Consider the following 16,210-nt stretch of genomic DNA (forward strand, 5'->3'; position numbering starts at 1 on the left):
GGTGCAATCACAGCTCACTGCAGGCTTGATCTCCTGGGCTCAAGAGATCCTCCCACCCCAGCCTCCAGACTAGCTGAGACTACAAGCAGGCAGTAGCATGCTTGGTTAATTTTTAAAATTTTTTGTAGAGACAAAGTCTCACTCTGTTGCCTGGCCTCATCTAGGACTCCTGGGATCAAGCGACCCTTCTGCCTCGACCTCTTAAAGTCTAGGATTAGAAGGCATGAGCCTCTGTGCCTGGCCTTTTTACCTAATTTTAATTGGGCTATTTATCTTCTTAGTATTAAGTTATGAGATTTTTATATGCTCTTAGATACTCTGGATACAAATCTTTTTTAGAGTATATGATTTGCAAATATTTTCTCCCAGTCTGTGGCTTGTCTTTTTGCTCTATTAATGGTATACATTTGGAAGTGAAAAGATTTTAATTTTGACTAAGTTCAATTTATCCACTTTTTCCTTTATCACTTGTGCTTTTGTTGTTTATCTAATAAATCTTTGCTTAAATAAGGTCACAAAGATTTATTCTTATGTTTCTTTAAGGAGTTTTACAGCCTTAGCTCTTACATTTTGAATTAATTTTTGTGTGTGGTGTGAGGCAAGGGTCTACCAAAATCCACCATTTTCCATGTAGATATCCAATTGTTTGAGCATCATTTGCTGAAAATCTTTCCCAATTGGATTGCCCCTGCTTGATTTTTTAAGTAGGATTTTCACTTCCATTTTATTTTCTAATTTGTTGTCCTGGCATAAAACAGACACCTACTGATATATTATTTTAAGTTGTATTTAATCACTTTACTAAACCATCTTAACTTGATTTTTTTATATAGTAAAAATAATCTCCAACTAATGATAATTTCATATATTCCTTTCCAATAATTGTATTCTGCATATATTGTTATCTTATTTCATTGATTTGGAATTCCAGAGTGATACTGGAAAAAACAAACAGATTAATTTGGTCATTCTATCTTATTCCTGACTTCACTGGAGTATCTTTAGTATTTCATCATTTAGCATAAAATGTTTGCTGTGAGTTTTGGAAGATATTCCCTGGACTGTTTAGGACATTTCTTACGAGCCTAATTTACTATATATTATTAAAAACAGGAAAAGCTATTAAATTCTATTTAGGGCTCTTCTTTTTTTTTTCATCTGATGAAATTCTTGTGTGAATTTTCTCTTTTTAACGCCCAATATAATCATGTTAACAGATATCCTAGATTTGATTTATTTAGTGTGGAAAAAACTCACTTTTTCAGAGTATTGTCCTTTTTTTACTTTGTCAGATTCAATACGTTAATAGTTAGAACTTCTTTAACCTATGTTAATAAGTGAGGTAAAACTATACTTTTCAGTTTTTCCTATATTTATCCGGCTTTGTTTTTAGTACTGTTTGCTTCATACATTTATTTGGAAGGTTTTCCATATTTTTCACGCTATAAGAGTTTAAATGACAGAAGAAACTATGCATTTTTTAAGTTGATAAATAATCTGGGCCTGAAGGCTTTTTGTGATAGATATTTGATACGCTTTTAAATTTCCTTTAAAATGATTGATATAATAGGTTTTTTACTGTCTCCGGCTTTTTGGAGATAAGTTTGGTAAGATGTTTCCTAAAAATATTTTATTTCATTTGGTTTGTATGTTCAAATGATTGGCATGATGCTATGCATGTTATTTGTCATGAGTCTAAAATTTTTATGGTTACCTGTTTATTATCCTATTTTCCCATTTTGTTGTTGGTAATGTATAGTTATATTCTTTCTCTCAGATTAGTTTATTGTCTATTTTATTAGTTATTCCAAGGAACTTCTGTTTTGCTGTTCATTAATTTCTGGTGCTTATTAACTTTTATATCTTCATATTGCTACTCTTTAGCACCTAACACTTGCTCAAAAGAAGTTTGTTGAATGAATGAATGAAATCAAAACACAGTTTCCTTGGGGAATATAGGAACTCAAGAAAGCATGTTTTTAAAATGGAGAAAATGGTAGAAGCAGAGAAGCAGAAAAAGTGATGTGTAAGCAATTCTAAATCTCCAGACATCAACCCCCAACTTATTTTCATATCTAAACTTTTAATAAACATTAAAATCTTTCCTTTTGCAGAGTGGTGCGCATTTTTACCATATAAGAATCAAATGTTGCATCTATTTCGATGTTTACATTGCTCTTGTTTTGAAAAATACCCAATCAAATCATCATTTATAAGTAGAGTTACTTGAAAAGCATTCAAACTTTTGGAGAAACTCCCAAGGACCTTGGAATTTGAAAACACAATAAATATTCTGCCGCGGGTAAGGCACATTTGAAATGGAATCAAGCATGATAATGCAACGAAGCTGCGAAGGAAGGCCCGTGCTTGTTTCTCTGCCAAGTCAAAACTTCATCGCTCATGATTCAGTGGCCTCACACTTTTCAGCTCCCTTTCAGCCTCTGGAAAAATGGCATTTGCAGCTGTCTCCCTGACCTCAGGGCGAGGAGAGGAAGAAGGACCCGGAACCCTCGCCTGCCCAGGAACAGGGGGAGGCTGCCACGTTCTGTGCCCTTATTGCTAACTCCCGGCTGCCCACTATGCACCCTGACAAAGCCTCTGCTGGCTCATGTTTCCCGTTTTTGGAGCTACCAAGAAATCTCCCTTTGCTTTGTCTCCATTTCCAGAGTCCGTCTTCAACTTCCCGGAGACGCTTTCAGGGCCAGGGCAGGGGTCAGGAACCAGGCAGCCTCGGTGGGTGCTTCAGCCCTGACCCAGGCCTCAGAGCCCTCAGGGCACCAGCAGCTCCCCCTCTGTAAACCTCTCCATGGGGAATTTTAACCTAAAATAATTTTCTCTTTCTCTCTTTACAACTGAAGAAAAGTACTTCTTAGAGCGAGCTTAACTACCTACCTTTAATGTTTTACAGTCAGGGAAAGCAGTACAAAGCAACGTGTTTAAGTAGTTCCTTTACTAGCGTTGATAGAATCCTAAAATCTCAAGGGCCTCTGGTGAGGAATGAAATCGTATCTCTGCTAAGGCTCGTGTGTTTTACGAGTTGATGGGTCCAGGCAATGCCATGGTCAGCACCATGGGGCTGCCTGCAGGGCCGGGGGAGTGGGGATGAGGGGCGCAGTGAGGAACGAATGGGGAGCCGCCCGGGCCGAGGCCAGGTGCCCTTCCGGTCAGTCCTCCAGGAGCTGGTTGACTTCTCAGCATCCTGATTCTTTGGAAAGACAGTTTAAAAAGTTGTTTAGTTTCCTAGGACATGCTCGCTGCGACTGTTGAAAGTCGGACAGCACCCGCCTTGTGCTTACCTCGCCGGGATACACGGGGACAGTTCCTTTCCAAGGAGGCCCGGGGCCGCCTCTGCGCCGGGACAGCCTGGGAAGCCGCGCAGGCCTGGCCGACTTCCCCTTCCCAGCCCCGCTGCGCCCTGCGGGGCCCTGTCGGCGGTGGGGGCTGCGGACCCGGGAGCGCGCGGCCGCGCTGCACGTGCAGGGACCGGTAGGCGCCGGGGTCAGCGCGAGCGTTTGATGTGCGGTGGGGAGCGGGCCGAGCCCCGGGAGGCCGCTTCGCACCTCCCCGTGTGTCCGGGTTGAGCGCGAGGTCAGGAGGGGACGCAGAGTTCACGGCGAAGACGGATCGCGGGGGCTCGTCCCGCCCGGGTTGAGCGCAGCGGGGGCCGCGTGATGGATGGGCCGGGCCGGGCACCCGGGAACCCGCGAGCGCGGGGCTGGGCTCTGGGCTGCGTCCGGGGGCCCCGACTTGGTTATTGATCGGCCCAAGCGCAGGAGAACTGACTCTATAATGCATCGCCTGACCAGGAAAACTGTTTGCTTTTGTGGGAGCAAAAGACAACTTTCTGCCCCGCCAGAGCGTTGCTAAGTGAGCGGTAATGACCACGCTAGAAATTTCGTAGGGAGAGGCTAATGGCAGGCTGACTCTAAAAGTGCTTTTAAGTGCAACTTCTGTCTAATCCCTTGGGGGGGAAGAAAACATCGGCGACTAAGAAAGTTCAAGTTGTACAGGACCCGGGTTTTTAGGGTCGGGGTCACTTCTGCTCTGCATGACTTTGAAGAGGAAGACCTGCGGTTTTTTCCAGTGGATTTTCACACGTGTTTTAAAGAGAACTCCCGGCTCCTGAAATGAAAGGCCCGCCTGTAGGGTTTTGCTGCCTCCCCTCTGCCCACGCCCCACCCCCACAGCCTGGATCAAAGCGATCAGACAAATTATTCAGAAGTAACACAGCCCTGAAATGTTCCTAAACGTGACTGTTTGAGGCGATGAATCAAGCGTGTTCCCCCCGCCCCCAACCCACCCCCAGACCGAAAATGTGACTCTAGAAACGGACTTGCAGAGCTGGCTTCGGTTTATATGCGGTTCTGACCCCTGTTGACTTTAGGACAAGCCTTCCTGTTTCCAGGACTGCAGCATCGCCAGACAGCCTCGCCATGCAATCGGCTTTCCAGATACGATTTCACTCCTCACCAAAGACACTTCTTTAGGGCGATTTTAGGATTCTATCAACGCTAGCAAAGGAACTACTTAAACACGTTGATTTGTATCGCCTTCCCTGACTATGAAACATTGAAGGTAGGTAGTTAAAGCTTGCTCTAAGGAGTGCTTTTCTTCAGTTGTAAAGAGAGAAAGAGAGAAAATTATTTTAGGTTAAAAATTTCCACAGAGAGGTTTACAGAGGGGAGCTGCTGGTGCCCTGACGACTTTGGGGCCTGGGTCAGGGCTGAAGCATTGAAGCTGCCTGGCTCCTGACCCCTTTCCTGCCCCTGAAAGCATCTCCTGAGAAGTTGAAGAGGGACTCTCAGGGCTGCTGTGGTCAGGCCTGAGGCTGCCCTCTGAGTCTCCTGGGCAGAAGGGCTTTTTGCCAAGAGCACGTCTAGGCGGGCATGGTGCTAGGCACTGTTGCCAGGGCAGAGCCTGAGAGGCTGCAGAGCCTCAGAAAGCCCACGTACTCCATAGGAGGAGTCTCGTAGGGGAGCTTACAACTTCTAGGAAATGAAATTCCTGCATAAAAATAAAACCATCACACCAAAGCTACTAGTGCAGCATGATTGATATATGCATTGGTGTATACTAATCACTGACAGGCTGCCTTAAACCACTGCTAACATGTGGATTCTAGAGTCATTTCATAATTTAGTTTCCATAAATGTGAGCATATTTCAGTCCCCTTAAGGTCTCAAATTATGATAATATTATAAGTTACATATACTCTATTTGCTCTGTTATAACCATTGTGAATGTAGGTATATTGGGGACATAATTAGTCTTTAGCGCTTTCTAGCTCAGTATTTATAATTAAATAGTTTGACATTGGTATAAAATATAGCTTCATATTTTTCTATCCACGTGTTGCATTCCAGTTCAAATTTACGAAAGAACAAAATATAAACTTCATTAATTTGATTATTGTTGTTTAAAAAATTATTCGTTTTGAGTCATTGGTGGCTAGCAATATAGTATTTTAAATACATAAATATATTTGAATTTCACAATCTTCCTAGAATAGATTGAACCTCACAGTCTTCCTAGATCTAAGTCGAAAAAGGATAGGCTCTTCCTTAAGCTTAAACTATCTGTGCTTTAAAACGAAAACATAAACAAGATCCTGCTTTAGGATTTTACTTGTGGTTCTATCTTAGGCATAGAAGGATTTATTAAAAGGTGAAGAAATCCTCATATAGGCTAAAGTGAAAAAGACCAACAGTGTCAAATGTTGGTGGGAATATGGAGCAACTGGAACTCTCATACCTGACTGGTGGGAGTGTGAAATTGTGCATTCACTTGATGAAACTGCTGCAGTTTCTTAACAAGTTAACCATACTTATGTTTTATACCTTATGGCCCAGCAATTCCACTTGTAGGTATTTATCCAAGAGCAATAAAAACGTATGTCCACAAAAGGCCTTATATCAAAATGTTCACAGCAGCTTTATGCATAATAACAAAAAATGGAATCAAACCAGCTATCTAAAAACAGGAGAAAAGATAATCCAATTTTGTTTATCCATCCAGTGGAATACTACTCATCAATAAAAAAATATAAGCTCCTGATACACCTCATGGATGGATGGATAGATGGATGGATGGATCTGAAAAACATCATGCTGAATAAAAGAAGCCAGACATGAAAGAGTACGTACAATATGATTTCTTTTATCTGAGGTTCTGGAACAGGTAAAATTAATCTATGGTAACTTAAATCAGAACTGGGAGTACTTCTGGTGGGAGGATTTAGTGGGAAGGGGCATAAAAGATCTTCCTGTGTCTTGATAGAAGTGTGGGTTTTACAAGTGTATGCATTTGTAAAACTCATTGAACTGCATGCTTAATATTCGTGCATTTCACTGTATGTAAGCCATTCTTCAGTAAGATACATGAAAAAAGAAAGTCATATAAAAGTCATAATATAACAGAAGAGGAATTCTGGAGTTCTTGTGGAATATGCTATGTCAGAAAACTGCTAAAGAATAAGTGGAGTGATTTTTTAAAGACAAGGAATCAGATAAACGTAAGAATTTCAAAATCAAAGAATGTGTTGAGTGGTAGAATTGCAATATTAATTATTCCTTAGAGTTACATTCCCCACAATGTGTTGTTTGGCATATTAAAAGGCATTCTATGCAAAATGATTCTATAGTCATAAATTTGGGAAGCTGAAGGTTAAACCAAGTTATATAGGATTTCTTCCCTAGTACTTCTCAGACTCTTTAAAACGCTCATCCTTAGTGTGGGCCTTGTTATGGGTTGAATTCTACCTCCCCAAAAAGGTAGGTTGAAGTCCTCATACCTGTTGATATGATTTTAATTGGATATAAGGGTTTTGAAGATGTAATTAATTAAAGTCATACTGGATTTACGGTGGGCCCTTCATCCTATATGACTGGTGTCCTTGTAAGAGTAAGACAGAGACAGAGAGAGGGGGTGGGGGAGACAGAGAGAGAGAGACCAGGGAGAGGATGCCCATGTGATGATGGAGGCAGAGATGGGAGTGATGCATCTATAAGCCAAGGAGGACCAAGAACAGCTGGCAAACACCAGAAGCTGAAAGAGACAAGGAAGGGTTCCTCTATAGGTTTCTGTATCAGTTCCTTCTCATGCTACTAATGAAAGACATACTGGGAAATTTATAAGGGAAAGAGGTTTAATTGACTCACAGTTCAGGAAACTTACAATCATGGTGGACGGGGAAGCAAGCATGTCCTTCTTTACATGATGGCAGGAAGGAGAAGTGCAGAGAGAAGGGGGAAAGCCCCTTGTAAAACCATCAGATCTCATGAGAACACACTCACTAACACCAGAAAAGCATGAAGGCAATCACCCCCATGATTCAATTACCTCTCATTGGGTCCCCCCCACCACAGGTAGGAATTATGTGAATTACACTTCAGTATGAGATTTGGGTGGGGACAGCCAAACAAACCACATCAGCTTCAGATGGAGCTGGGCTCTGTTGACATCTTGACCTCTGATCTCAGACTTCTAGCCTGCAGAAATGTGAGAGAATAAATTTCTATTGTTTCAAGCCGCCTGTCTGTGGTACTTTGTTAGAGCAGACACAGGAACCATACAAACCTCTAGGAAAAAGATGTGATGATCTCACGTTTCCCAGATTGGTCTGATCATACAATCTTCTGCACTTTCCATGGCATGTCTGGAGAGTGTTTGGCCAGCCCAGTGTGGTAATCTCTGCCTGCTGGGACGGCCTTTCCTTCAACTATTCATGTTATTCTTGCTTACCTTAAGAGCAGTGTGGTATGCAGAATGATGGCCCCCAAAGATGTCCACATCCTAGTCCTGGAACGTGGGAATATGTGAGTTACATGGCAAAGAGGAATTACGGGAGCACGTGGAGTTAAGCTTGCTAATCAGTGGACTTTAAAATACGGAGGCTATCCAGTTGGGTCTAGTGTAATCATGAGGGTTCTTAAAAGTAGAAGAGGGTAGTTAAAGAGATTGACAGGGTACTTAAATCAGAAGACAGGATTGCAGATGGAGGAAGGGGCTGCCAACCAAAGATGGTGGGTGACCTCTAGAAGCTGGAAAAGGAAGGAATGGATTCTCCTCTCCAGCAAACAAAGAAACACACCCTGCCTACAGCTGGATCTTAGCTCAGGGAGACCCGTGTTTGATTTCTGACCCACGGTACAGCAAGATGATAACTCTCTGCTGTTTCAAGTCTGTAGGTTTGTGGTAATTTGTTATAGTAGTAATAGAAAGCCAACATAAGCACTAAGTGAAATAATTCTTTCTTCATTTTTTAGAAAATTTGACTTTTGATGTCAAAAACTAGAATTTTAAATTTTTTAGAATTTTGTTCCAGAATGTTGTCCATATTGCATAAAGTTGTGTCATTTCCTACTCAAACAAAGACTATCTACATGAATGCTTGCAACATGACAAGAATAATAACAGGTAAAACCATATTTCCCCTGGTGGCTTTTTTTCTTTTCCTGGAAAATATTTCATATATCTGTGGTATGGTTGTAATCTTCCTGTTTTAGATCAACACTTGTGTTCATGCTGCTATTTTCAGAAGCTTGAGATCATCTAAATCATTTAATGTGATTGGAAGTGTAGTGATGTAGACATGGTGTTGGCTCCCTCTAACTCATGCTGAATTTGCAGCATGATTGCGTTAGAGCTCTTGCTCCGGTAGTCTCCCTTTTCCACCCTCCCCTCCCTCTGCTCCAGGTTCCTTATGATTTGAGCTCCTGGGTTTCCTGGTCTATACAAACTTCAGCATCTCTGTCTACCAGTCGTAGGATATAATGGCCCCTGTCTTAGTCCATTTGGGCTGCTATAACAAAAGGCCATAGGTTGTGTGGCTTTTAACCTACAGAAATTTATTTCTCACAATTCTGGAGGCTGGGTACAGTGCCTGGTGAGGCCCTGCTTCCTCACTGTGTCTTCACATGGCAAAAGGGGTGAAGGGGCTCTCTGGTGTCTTTTTATAAGGACAGGAATTCCAATTATGAGGGCTTCACCCTCATGACCTAATCACCTCGCAAAGGTCCCGCCTCCTAATAAGATCACATTAGGGTTAGGATTTCAACATATGAATTTTGGGGGGACACATTCAGGCCATTATAGGGATTTGATAGTCCCCATGGTTAGTATCTTACCTAATCAATACCCCTAGATGCAAGATACCAAGGCATTTAAATATGTCTCACAGAGTTGGGTTTGACAGTCAAATAAAACCATTAGATTTGTAAGTTAAGTGTTAGAAAATTATAACAACTATTCCCCACCTTCCTTCATGAAGGTAGTGGAAAACAGAAGCAAGTCACCTTGTCCTAAATGCAAATGAATTTCTCAGAAAATTGAAGAGGATGAGAATAATGCTGTGAACTGAGATGCTTCTCAACCTTCCCTTCCTCCCTCCCTACCTCCCTCCCTCCTTTCTTCATACCCTCCTCATGGCAAAGGAGAGAGTAATTGCCCAGCATATGCAAGCAAAGCCCATGGCAGCCCGGAAAATGAAGATTTTTTTTTTTTGGCACAAAATTCATAGCGATTTGACATCAGGATTCCAACATGTCTAGCTGCATTTTAACAAAAAAATAAAGATTCAAGTAACTCATTAGCTAACTGGCCTGACCTCCTAGCCCTTCATCATGTTCTCTGTGTGGCTTGGTTTTCCAGCCTGCAGGTGAGGCTCACCACGTGGCAGCTCCTCTCAGCTAAACTATCAACCAGGCACCCAATAAGCATGCAATTGAGGTCATTGAGAAAGTAGGGAACATGGACACATGCACGCATATGCAACAACCTACACGTGTACACGATACACAGGCAATGCATAAGTGGCCTATGCAAGCACACATAGATGCCCTTGGCTCCACTGGATGGAGGAGTAGCTACATTGTGAAAGGCAAAAGAAAAACATTTAGTTGCCCTCAGGCAGGGAAGCAGAGTTAACTTGATTGGAGCTCCCCTCTACCTGAGACTCTGGGGAAGGTCAGATACACACACCCATGTTTACTGTGCAGATCCACCGTCACTTTTCCCATTGAGGGTGATGCCAGTGGGCCAGTGTTGTTGTTCTTCATTGTTTTTCCATGCTTCGGTGGTAGATGGGGTGGAGCCACCCCTCTGGGGAAGCCCAGTGTGCTTAGACATGGCGGGAGCGATCTCTTCCTGGGCAAGAGGGCGCTGTGACTACGGGAGTAGTCTATTATTTTTGGGTGTGCACAGGGTGACAAATTAGGAAGGGTGTGCTCAAAGGTTATTCAAATATTTCAAATAAAGCATATTTGAGCACGGAAAGGCCAGGGAACATTAATCAAATGTCAGCACCAAGACACTTTGTAGGCTATTTCTGGTATGTGTTTGCTGAGCGGCAGTCTGGCTTAGGCTCCGTGGGACATATGATCACCCCAGTGTGAAGAAACGTGGAGCATTATGCATGGGAGGCCCTGGAAGCACTGGGAATTTGCAGATGGAGTGCAGTGGACAGGATGTGTTCCGAAACAGCCCGGAGTCATTCCTCTGAAGCAGATACAAAGGGATGCAGGATTGTGTTGACTGACAAGGCCAGAGTCTATTTCCATTCCTGCCCCTCTTGGGAAGTTAGATTAAAGGGGGAAATATTTTGCATAAAAGTGATTTTCACAGAGTAATGACTGAAATGATAATATGCCGGCGATGGGCATCCATCACAGTAATGAAATAGCCTCCTACAGGAGTCCTGCAACTGGCCGTTTCCCCCCAGAAGCAGTGTTCTCTCTCCACATCACCCTCTTGGATCCTTTCTGATCTGCCTCACTGAGGCTTCCTTCTTCAGAAAGCCAAGCGAGCAAGCAATATTGCCTTTCTCTCCTTCAGCTCCTATCAAAACAGTGCAGCAGCCCCAGTCACAAACTCAAGAGTCTTTTGACAGCAGCAATTAAGCAACTTAATTAATGAGTGAATAAAAACGATAATATTTACTGAATGGGAGCATCCTGTTTTGCATTTTTATTCAAACTCTGCACCTGAAGAACACCACTAAGGAAAGCTCCCCATCCCCCTGTTGTAGAGACAACCCCCTCTCTGTCTCTCTCTCTCTCTCTCTCTCTCTTCCTTTGCTCTGTCTCTCTCTCTCTCTTGCTTCCTTTGGTTCTGGCCTCATAAACACCCCAAGGGTAAAACACACACAGTGTAAGATTCACACAAGGCTAATCCCTGTCCTCTTTCCGGGGGAATGCACTTCTATCTTTGTCATGGTCTTTGTTCACCCCTAAAAATCCTCATTCGTACATGAAGGACAATTTCATGATACTTTTCTGAGGCTGAACTTTACATCAAAGTGGGTGATTAATTACTGATAAGGGTATAATAAAACATTAATGCATTTTGTAATTAACCAGCTTAGGAATGACATCTCCCATCTCTTCGTGAGTGACATGTTCACACGCACACACATACACACACAGAACTTTTAAAAAAAAAATTCTTTATTTGGCTATTAATCTCAGCAGTGCCCTCAATACATTACATTCTTTTTAAAAGCCACATATATTTTCCTCAATGAAATATCTAATCCATCTTGAGTGTAAGGAAAGCCCGTACATAATTATTCCATCGTGACAGACAGTGAGCTTTCTCGCTATTATTTTTGACGGTGCTGTCATAGATGCCAAATGTATGTTGTGGTGGGAGCCAGCCAGAGTCGGGAACCCACCTGGAGAGCGGCTCCTTTCTTCTCTCGGGAAAGGTTCCCCACGCCTGACAGCCCCACCATTCTGGTTAAGCTTAATTAGTCAAGAGAGAAAAAGAACTGACTTCGGAGTGTTGCGTTACGTTTGGGGCTCCCCCCTTTTTTTCCCCTTTCCACTCAAAATTTGACATTCTTTGGAGAAGGTGAAGTTCCAAATGGGATCTGTGTTGGCACTTCCCACCCTCTCGTCATCCTCACGTGGGACCCGCTTCTCACGGCCCATCTTTTGTCTACCAGGGGCCTCGCAGGACTCTGCACAGCCCACACAAAGGACGTAGGACTCTGCACTGGCAGAACTGGATGTAATGTTGCCTTGAGAAACATTCATTTATTTCAGAGTGAAACCCGTTAAAATGGAAGTGTGTAGGATTTGGGTTGGCTGGATGCAAGCTTCCCTCTGCAGCGGGATGAGGTACGCTGGGCCCCCAACATTCACAGCCTCCCACTTTCATGCCCCTTGGCTTCTCAGGCCTGTGCCTTCCCGCATGCACACTGGCCTTGGGCAAGCCACTTGTCCTGGCCAAGGGGACGGGAGTCACATCCATACTTGCCGGCTTTAAAAATGTGCTTTTGTGTTTCTGCTTGCTGTCCTGGAGGCTGCCACTACCAGGAGCACGCTGGCCTGCCGGCGGGAGGAACAGATGCCAGAGGAGACCTGACTGTGTCCTCAAGGCCATGCCCCATCAGCCACCCCAGCAGAGCCCACAGCCACCCACACAGGAATGAGTATCCCCATCCAGGATCACCGGAACTGCACAACTGACTCACAAACGTGTGAGGAGTAATGGGTAACGTGTTGAACTGTGAGCCTTTGAGCCTGGGGAGGTTTGTGATGCAGCAGTAGCTCCCAGTTGGCATGAAGGTGCTGAGCCGTGCACCTATGCAAAGCCAAACTCTGCACTAGGCCTACTGGGGTGTGCAGAGAGAGAGGGCTGAACAAACCGTGGTTCCACCCAGAAGACCCAGAAGAACTTTTACGGAGGAGTCAGTGCAAGAGGCAAGAGAGCATGCGTGAAGAGGCTCGTTCTTGTGGTGTAGAAAAGGAGGCCAGAGTCTCCCAGACCACGATTCTTTTCCTTTAGGTGTTTCTTGGGCATTTTCAATCTTAAATCTCTTCCCATGTTATTGAGATTTCTGATTGAATGTCCCCATTTTCCCTCAGACAGCAGGCCGTGTGTGAGTCACCACCTCTATCTTTCTATGTCCTGGGTGTGGGCCCAGTGAAGGAAAGTTATGGAAATTTAGAGAGAAGAGGTCGCAGGTGTGGTGGGGGTGGTGAAGCTTCAGAAGAGAAAAGAAGCATAGTGGAGAGGGTGGACTCTGGAGGCCACTGCAGAACTCTCCCCCAGGCTATGAGGGGGCATGATGGTCCCAATAGCCTGAGTCTGTGTTCATTTCAACTGGCTACCTTGTGACGAGGAAGATGGCCCAGGTTCCCAGTGGGAAATCTATGGTTATCATTAAGAGCGCAGGGCCTGAGATGAAACCTGGCAGGTGAAAGGCACCTGGTTTTATGCAACCTGGTTTTGCAGAAGCCTGTGGGAGGGGGCCCAGGGGGGAAGGGAGCAGAGGGCAGTGTTGGCTCTGGTTCCCCCACCAGGCAGGTGGGCTAGCACCCGGGTAAGGGGCTTTGCATCTGGACCTGGTCATGCCTCAGTCCAGACCCTGCCTTTATCAGTTGATGGACTGTTACCTGCCAGTGGTTATGGTGAGGACTAAATTACGGAAAGTCATCAAGGATCTTCATTCATTGCCCACCACAGAGCAGGCACTCAATGGAGAACACTCACCACCATCTATGTTGTTAATGTTGCATCTGCAGCCCTTGGTTTCCTGGAAAGACTCTACAGTACAGGGGCAGGTTAGGGGCCACAACCGGGAAACAAGACACATCTGAGAGAATGCATGGGAGCTTATGGAAGGATGTACAAGGCTGGGTGTGGGAATCCCGGCACTTCGGGAGGCTAAGGTGGAAGGATCACTTGCATCCAGGATTCAAGCCTAGCCTGGCCACGTAGTGAGACCCCAGCTCTACGAAAAATCAAAAATCAACTGGGCATGGTGGCATGTGCCTCTAATCCAAGCTACTCAGGAAGCAGAGATGGGAGGATCGCTTGAGCCCAGGAGGTTGAGGCTGCAGTGAGCTGAGATCATACCACTGCACTCATTCTGGGCAACAGAGTGAAACCCTGTCTCAAAAATTAAATAAATAAATAAATAAATAAAGAATTTACAAGAGGGGAGTTTTAGTGGTTGAAAAATCATTCACTCACTCCAGGAGCAAGAGCCTTGTGAGTTTTCTTCCTGTTCTTGCCTGGGTTATCTCTACTGAACCAAAGAATCCTTGTTAGGAATGCTCTGGTGGTGTCAATCAACGTGTTTATAAATCATTTGCTTTTACCATGGAAAAAGATATCACAAAACAACACAGCTGTAGTGCAGGTGCAGATGACCATGGAACGGCAGCCTGGCGTTTTCAGCAGAGCACTGGGCAGCAGAGTCCCTGGGCCTCGGAACCCCAGCCCGTTACCACCCAACACCATCCCTGGGCAAAACACGAAACTCCCATCAGATCCATGAATGGAAAATGGGCGTAATTATAATTGCACCCCACTCTCTACCTCTCAGCTAAGGTGAGAAATGAATATGAGGATGCTCAGTGAAAATGCTTTGAAGTCTGTGAAATGCGAAGCAAATGTGAAGCGCGAGGAATAATAAGGTTCTAAGGACCCACATTTGGGCGTTTGCTCTGAGCTGGCCCCTGTCCTCCACACTGAACCTACAGCCTCTCCTCTCACCTAATCTGCACAAAAATCTTACGAAGCAGACACACTTACCATGCTGGCCTTTCCGTGAAATTTCAGGTCTTAGTGTCGCCCATTACGGGTGGCATTTCATGCCACAAGTTGGGCCATCTGCACCTCCAAGCATAGGGTCACACAAGACTTTATCCCGTCCCTTGGGCTGACTGAATGGCTGGTTTGTGTCAACCCCTGTTGTCCCTTTGAGCAACTCGGGGGCAATGGTTATGGGTAGGGCTTAAAAAACCGTCTGGCTGCAAACCCAGTGCTGATACGAACAAGGCCTAGTCAGGCACTAAGTGTTTTGTGTTCACCAAAGAGATCTTAATGAAATCTCGGCATGCCACTCACTCCTACACTTAAAATACCTTTTAAGTGTAGGAAAGAAAGTGCTTCCAACCCCACCCCAGCCATTTGGATTCGGAGACTCCATTGAAGATGCACAGCTTTCCTCCAGCACAGGGGCTGGGTATCCAAACGCAGAGCCTCCCCCAGACTCTCTCTGGGCTTAGCCTGGCTTGGTGGGCTCAGGAGGGATTCAAGATTATTTCATCCTTTATGTCCATTCGATGACAGTTAATCATCATTGCCACCTCATACTCTATTGTAGCCAAACATCATAACCAGCACCATGTGAACTACGTCACTGACGCCACATTCTTTTTCTCGGCTGTCACTAGGCTCAGGTCAGGACGGCCCTCCCGGCTGACTTCCGCGATACTTTCTGTATCTCCTTTTCAGTCTGCCCTAAAATGACAGCTGGACTTCCGACAGTGGTTTCTTATGTGGGACACATGGCTCTTATACTCTGGGTGGCACGGATTCCTTTATTGCCAGTGGCTTAATTTTCCCAGATCTATTTCCATGCAGACAGTGTGAGGTTGGACTTCATGCCTCATGCTCCTGATTGGGGCTCGGAAGTCTACCCCAGCTTCCTGCAGTGCCGCCCCCAGCTTATTCAATGCCCAACCTGCAGGTCCTAAGTTGAATCCGCACACTGCACGCTCACCTGGTCTGTGCTTCCAGCTGCATTGGAAATGGAAGCATTGAACACCGTTCTCCACTGTCAGCCACCTGCTAGCTAATGAGTGACATCATTTAACACTGTTTTGAAAAGAGAGATTTAAAGTTGTTTTGAAAACTGAAGGAAAAATACAAATGTTTGAGTGTTAAACATTTTGCCCAAATACTAAAATGTGAATGTCTTTTTATTGTGACAGTTCACAGGAAAGCGGGCTACAGCATGCCTGTGCTTGTCAATGAAAATCTTAGCACTGAGTTTGGTAAACATTCTGGCAGTCGGGAAGCCACTTAAAAATAAAGTTTAAAGAAAAGAAAGAGAAGTGTTCACTTTCCTTCTAATTTTCCCAGATACGCTCAATATTCTGCTTTATTTTTTAGTATTTTAACTAAAATAAGAAAACTCGGATTCTACCTCTATGTGTCCTATGATTGTTGTTGTTTTCTCTGATTATAAAATACAGGTTTGCAGCAGAAAACTTGGCAAAACAGAGATATGAAGAATAAAATAAAAATCACCTGTAGTTCTAAGCCATGAGAATAATCATATATATATTTCCTAGGTATTCTGAAGCATATGTATTACAGTCCAAATATTTAAAAACAAAATTTGGGTAATACTTTAGATAGAGAGTTGTATTCTGATTTCTTCTATTAATATTATAACTTTGAAACGAGGGACTTC

The 16,210-nt window shown here is 44.1% G+C and overlaps 1 protein-coding gene and 1 long non-coding RNA gene across 5 annotated transcripts in view; one reads left to right on the forward strand and one right to left on the reverse strand.

Moving 5' to 3' along the window:
- Nucleotides 1-3,795, reverse strand: part of SMIM21 (small integral membrane protein 21) — a 31,700-nt gene extending 27,905 nt beyond the window's left edge. For all 4 annotated transcript variants that reach the window (XM_054672291.1, XM_054672290.2, XM_054672292.2 and 1 more), the window contains exon 1: nucleotides 3,297-3,795. In XM_054672291.1, coding sequence (XP_054528266.1) covers nucleotides 3,297-3,795 — 499 coding nt within the window. The remainder of the gene's footprint in view (nucleotides 1-3,296) is intronic.
- Nucleotides 3,796-3,805: 10 nt separating this feature from the next.
- On the forward strand, nucleotides 3,806-15,641 carry LOC129137917 (uncharacterized). The gene is made up of 3 exons (XR_008540776.2): nucleotides 3,806-4,575; nucleotides 6,016-6,135; nucleotides 12,301-15,641. It is a non-coding gene; the product is annotated as an uncharacterized LOC129137917 (long non-coding RNA).
- The last annotated feature ends 569 nt before the right edge of the window (nucleotides 15,642-16,210 follow it).

This window comes from Pan troglodytes, chromosome 17 (genome assembly GCF_028858775.2).
Source record: "Pan troglodytes isolate AG18354 chromosome 17, NHGRI_mPanTro3-v2.0_pri, whole genome shotgun sequence".
NCBI classification, from domain to species: Eukaryota; Metazoa; Chordata; class Mammalia; order Primates; family Hominidae; genus Pan; species Pan troglodytes.